Source organism: Hyperolius riggenbachi, chromosome 2 (assembly GCF_040937935.1).
Source record: "Hyperolius riggenbachi isolate aHypRig1 chromosome 2, aHypRig1.pri, whole genome shotgun sequence".
NCBI lineage: Eukaryota > Metazoa > Chordata > Amphibia > Anura > Hyperoliidae > Hyperolius > Hyperolius riggenbachi.
The window spans coordinates 184459473-184465472 of NC_090647.1; the positions used below are offsets into that span (position 1 = coordinate 184459473).

At 43.4% G+C, this 6000-nt stretch overlaps 1 protein-coding gene across 4 annotated transcripts in view; it reads left to right on the top strand.

The window, feature by feature from the left end:
• Positions 1–4454, top strand: part of SCEL (sciellin) — a 115717-nt gene extending 111263 nt beyond the window's left edge. For all 4 annotated transcript variants that reach the window (XM_068267894.1, XM_068267896.1, XM_068267897.1 and 1 more), the window contains 2 exons: positions 1079–1181; positions 4228–4454. In XM_068267894.1, coding sequence (XP_068123995.1) covers positions 1079–1181; positions 4228–4244 — 120 coding nt within the window. In that variant the 3' untranslated portion in view covers positions 4245–4454. The remainder of the gene's footprint in view (positions 1–1078; positions 1182–4227) is intronic.
• Positions 4455–6000: the final 1546 nt, after the last annotated feature.

A 6000-nucleotide genomic window follows, 5' to 3' on the forward strand; every position in this document is an offset into this window, starting at 1 on the left:
TGCTTGACACAAATTGGACTTCCTCCTGACCTCTGAGGCTAAAAGGAAAGTGATGGCAGGCAGAAAAATCTTTTGAGGCTCTATGGTGGTCTTCTTACCCGGCACATTTCTATTACATGATACCCATGAATCACTCAAATCTTGCAAAAAATCGTTAACAGTTCACCTCCTCAATGCTGCCAAAAGTATGGTTCCCCTTCAATGGAAGTCTTCCTCCCCGCCGTCGATTAAGTCATGGGTCAGGAAGGTTGACCTTATTGATAGGATGGAGCAATTAATACTCCTCTCACAAGACTGGTCTGAACAATATACTTTAACATGGTCACTTTGGTCGGAGTTTCAATGCTCTGATCAGTACAAATCTATCTTGAACACCTAAACGTTCATAGTCCCAAAAAAGGTCAGGGCGGTCTCTTCTCATCCTCTTCTTGTTCTTACTCTCTCTATGCTATTGTCCTTTCTTTCTTTCCCTCTCCCCCGGTTCCATGGAAATAAAGCTATTTACTTGGATAGCCTAAAACTTATCATCTTTATCCACAATAACCATGCTCATATTATACTGTAATGAGGAACTCTTTGGCTATTAGTGCTACTACACATTTTTAGCCATTGGTCCTATGCTTTATTTTATGCAACCTGTAGCTACTTCAACATTGTAACTGATTTTTTTCTAACTGACGGAACGTTATACTCTTTAATTGTAACTTCTACTACTTTATCCACAATAAATGTTGATGGTGGAAAAAAAAAGAGGCCCCGTTCAGACTGCACGCGTTTCCAGCCGCGTTTTGAAAACGCGTGCGGGAGGCCGGCACGCACGACATCAGACAGTGCATAGAGTGCACTGTCTGATGTTCACACTGCATGCGTTCCGGACCTGTGCGGTCCGGGAACGCATGCTGCACGCAGATTTTGCAAAAACGCGCGGCTGTCCCATTCACTTTCAGTGATAGGATCAGCCACGCATGCGTGGCCGTCCGCGTTTGTAATGTGAACGGGCCTTAAAAGGCAATAGTAGTTCTGTGGAACGTAATGTGTATCTACAGTATAATAATGTAGCTTTTCCTCTGTATTTCAGTGTGAAGCATGTTCTGATTCTTTGGAAAACCTAAAGGCCGGTGACAGTATGTGGATTTATAAGCAAACCATTCACTGCGAGCCTTGTTATTTTGCTGCAAGAGGTAAGCTATACATGATATAAACCTTATGCACTTGTGCTGTATTAACACATAACTGAGCCTTGCTTTTCTAGTCAACTTAGCCAGCCTGTAAATTGTTTTATAAAAGCACATATAAGACTTTCTTTTGATGCTCGCTGTTAATTGGTAACGTATATATTTTTTTCTGGAAATAGGAGAAAAATGAATAAAAATATCTAAATGTTTGTAAGATTAATTTTACCATTTCTCAAGAGTACTGCTTTACTAAATGTGTGTGAATAATACATTTGTATGGATTTTTGTAACCTAGAATCAATACTGGCTACTGCTGACAAAAGCAGCCTTTTTATCACACTTCCTCAGTGGTATAGAATGTGTGTGCCGTAATAAATACTGGCTGCAACACTTGGGGCCTGACCACAATGCTCTTCCCTCAGTGACGCAGGTGGTCATTATTTATTATTATTTAGTATTTATAGAGTGCCGACATATTACGCAGCGCTGTACAGAGTATATTGTCTTGTCTCTAGCTGTCCCTCAGAGGGGTTGACAGTCTAATCCCTACCATAGTCATATGTCTATGTATGTAGTGTATGTATCGTAGTTTAGGGCCAATTTTTAGAGGGAAGCCAACTAACTTATCTGTATGTTTTTGGGATGTGGGAGGAAACGGGATTGCCCGGAGGAAACTCACACTGAGACGGGGAGAACAAACTCTCTGCAGATATTGCCCTGGCAGGAATTTGAACAGGGGACCCACGTGCAATGTGTTATACACAAACGTAAGGCACCTGTGTTGCTCCCTGCTGCTGAATAGGAGACCTCTGCATTTCACTAAAATGCATGCAGCAATGTGTTATGACAATGCAATGTTGCACAGCGCATCAATGAGCCCATCAGACTATGCACTGACTGATGTCCTTGTGTATTGCACACTGAGCTGCATTGCTGAATTCTGATCAGCAACGTGGCAGTGTACTCAAGTCTAGCTGCTTTGCATCATGATGTGTTCCTATCATGTACTGTATTGCAGCACTATTTCTATTGTAAACAGTAAGTGATAGAATCTCTGACATGTTTGAGCTATTAAGAAGCTTAATTTGCTATAATCCTTAATAAGGCCAGCAACTAAATGAGAGAAGAGCTCTCAGTTGCATGCATTTCCAAATGATACTGTATATATAAAGGACTCTAACCAGACAAATGTGCCTCTGCAAAGTGTAAAAAAAAGTAGCAATGCTGGCTGTCATAGGTAGCTACAGGTGCACCTTAGTATTAGGTAGCCAGAGCTATCCTCGGTATTAACCACTTGCCGACCAGGGGATTTTTCACTGATCGGTGCTGCGTGGGCTCTACAGCCCGCAGCACCGATCAGCAGTGCAGCAGGGCGATCAGACTACCCCCCTTTTTTCCCCACTAGGGGGATGTCCTGCTGGGGGGGTCTGATCGCCGCCGGCCATTAGTGGGTAGCGGGGGGGCTCCTCAAAGCCCCCCTCCGCAGCGTTTTGTGCGCTCCCTCCCTCCCCTTATCTCCCTCTCCCTTGCTGGGCTGCGCAGGACGGATAACCGTCCTGCGCATTGTGGGATAGGCTTCAGCCTATCATATCGCGGCGATCCCCGGCCAATCAGAGGCCGGGGATCGCCGATCTGACTTACGGCGCTGCTGCGCAGCAGCGCCGTATGATGTAAACAGCGGGGATTTCTTCCCCGCCTGTTTACATTTTGCCGGCGAGCCGCTATCGGCGGCTCTCCGGCTGTTCACGGAGACACCCTCCGTGAACTGACATGGAAAGGCCGCTCGATCAAGCGGCCGTTTCCATGGTAACCCGCAGACGACCAGTTTACGCCAATCGGCGTTAGTTGGTCGTCAAGAGGTTAAGAGGTGCCTCCAAGTGTTGAGTAGCTAGAGCGGTGCCCTGACTGAAGGGAGATCTGGTCAGTGGAATGCCAAGAACAGGGTGAGTAAGCTCTCATTTACACTCTGCTCGGAACTCTGTATATGGAAGAAGGGAGGCACTAGGGGAGGGGAGTGAGTCGCCTCTCCATCATCAGGCACCTGTAGGCATGTGCCTACAGTGCCTTATGTTATATCCGGCCCTGGAAATGTAGTAGTTATTGTGGTTATTTTAGCTGCTAAAAACCCAGCTGCCGTGTGTGTGTGTGTTTGTGGGGTGGGGAGCTTACTGCCAACATAGAAACCAATGGAAAATGCCTAATATTGTAAACAACAGTGCTAGCAAATTTTACAAATAAATAACAGTGTTACTAAGGCTGAATTTCCACTTGAGGCCTGCAGTGTTCAGGTGCAAATTGTTATGCCAGTTTTTCGGGGCACTGTGCCTGTTTGTTCCCATTGTAAGCAAACTTTCACCATCTCCACACACGTTCATCCATAACCAAACACACAAGCAACACAACACACTGACAGTTTTTTTGCCCCGGACACGAATGCACATGCAAAACACATTATTGATTGACTCACAAATGGCACACAAACAAACCTAATGGAAATTTAGCCTAAGCATTTTATTTCTACTTATCTACAAATGTAAAATTGTGATTTATTCCATGGAAGGCTCATACGGTTTGGGAAATGTGGTTCAAAAACACAGATGATACACAGCTCGTGGGAAAAACTCCAGTCTGCATAGTAAAGCTTCAAGCAGGAAGCTGTTGATTGTCTGCTATGGTGGCAACTGTTCTAGACGCGGATGATTGGCCAATTCAGTCAACTAGAGTATCGTGTCTGTGGCAGCCATTTTCAAGAGAACTGTGATGAATAATTTGCTGCACAATAAGGGACTTTTTTCATTGTAATGCATCCTGTGTATCCAGTGGTAAATAAGTAAATGGCGTGGAAAAATATTAGACATATTTGCCAGCTTGTAAACTGTAGAGCACAGTGTAAGCATTTTACAAATGAGATGTGCTGTGCTTATTTTATATACAAGTCTTCTTTTATTAAACAGATCAGATAATTTATCCAGCTGTCTGTTGAGAACCGATGTGCTCTCTGTACGGCTATTTTATATGCATGTAGCCTAACAAACTGCATTTTCTGTTTCAGAGAAATGGATCATCTAAATTCAGGATCTCAGCTCCAACAGAAGATCTGGAAACTGTCAGCTCTGTGTAACTGGAATATAGTGGGGTTATATAGTATAACGGTTGTGCAATTCACTGGTTGTCTCTCTATTTTTAATGCTGCAAATATTTGTATAATAAAATTAAGTGTAATGTACAGAAGACACTTGTTCCCAATTAGTATTAAAGCCAAGAACAGTCTTATCTGTATCAGCGACTGAGTGTTTTACTCTATCCAATGTGCTCAGGACATCAATGTCATCCCAGGGATTTAGCTTTTAGCCTGCTACAGATGATAGATGCTAGTCAGTTGTACATGTGTGATCTGATTGACATACAAACATGGGAGGCTTTGCTCAGCTGAACTTACAGATCTCCCCTGTAGAGGGGGACAGTGACAGGAGCAGTTTCAGACCTCCATTGTTTTCCAGCTGGTCTTCCCAACCCATTCTCCTACTTCTGTGCTGTGTACCCCTATTATAAATCTTGGGTCCCCTTCCTTTGTGTACAACACTTCTAATGTTCTCCAGTTCCACAAATAGCCCCTTTCATATGTATAGACATCCATGTGCATCATCTTTTATGTAATGCTGCCCATGTACAGCCTTTTTATGTGCCCATATTCTGTGTGCAGACCATTCTACATGCCCCCTTTGTGTACAGTCCATTACAGGTAGACACAACTATGCTATTTGCAAAGTTCTGCGGAAAATGTCAGCTCTATATGAACACATAATAATAAGAATAATAATAATAATGAAATACCACCATTCTATGTGCAGCCTAATCCATGTTCCCCATTGTCATCGGCAGTTAAATCACATTTGATACCTTTATGTGCAGTCCCTTACACATGCCTCCTTCCATGTGCAGCCCATTATATATGCCCCCTTATTTGTGCAGCCCATTGTATATGCCTCCTTCCATGTGCAGCCCATTGTATATGCCTCCTTCCATGTGCAGCCCATTGTATATGCCTCCTTCCTTGTGCAGCCCATTATATATGCCTCCTTCCTTGTGCAGCCCATTATATATGCCTCCTTCCTTGTGCAGCCCATTATATATGCCTCTTTACATGTGCAACCCATTATATATACCCCCTTATACATACAGCCCATTGTTTATGTCTCCGTACATGTGCAGCCCAATCTATATGCACCCTTAACATGTGCAGCCCATTATATATGCCTCCTTACATGTGCAGCCCATTATATATGCCTCCTTCCTTGTGCAGCTTATTATATATGCCCCCTTACATGTGCAGCCCATTATATATGCCTTCTTACATGTGCAGTCCATTATATATGCCTCCTTACATATGCAGCCCATTATATATGCCTCCTTACATGTGCAGCCCATTATATATGCCTCCTTACATGTGCAGCCTATTGTATATGCCTCCTTACATGTGCAGCCCATTGTATATGCCTCCTTTCATGTGCAGCCCATTATAAATGCCTCCTTATATATGCAGCCTATTATATATGCCCCCTTACATATGCAGCCTATTATATATGCCCCCTTACATATGCAGCTTATTATATATGCCCCCTTACATATGCAGCCTATTATATATGCCCCCTTACATATGCAGCCTATTATATATGCCCCCTTACATGTGCAGCCTATTATATATGCCTCCTTACATGTGCAGCCCATTATATATGCCTCCTTACATGTGCAGCCCATTATATATATATATGCCTCCTTACATGTGCAGCCCATTATATATGCCTCTTTATATATGCAGCCCATT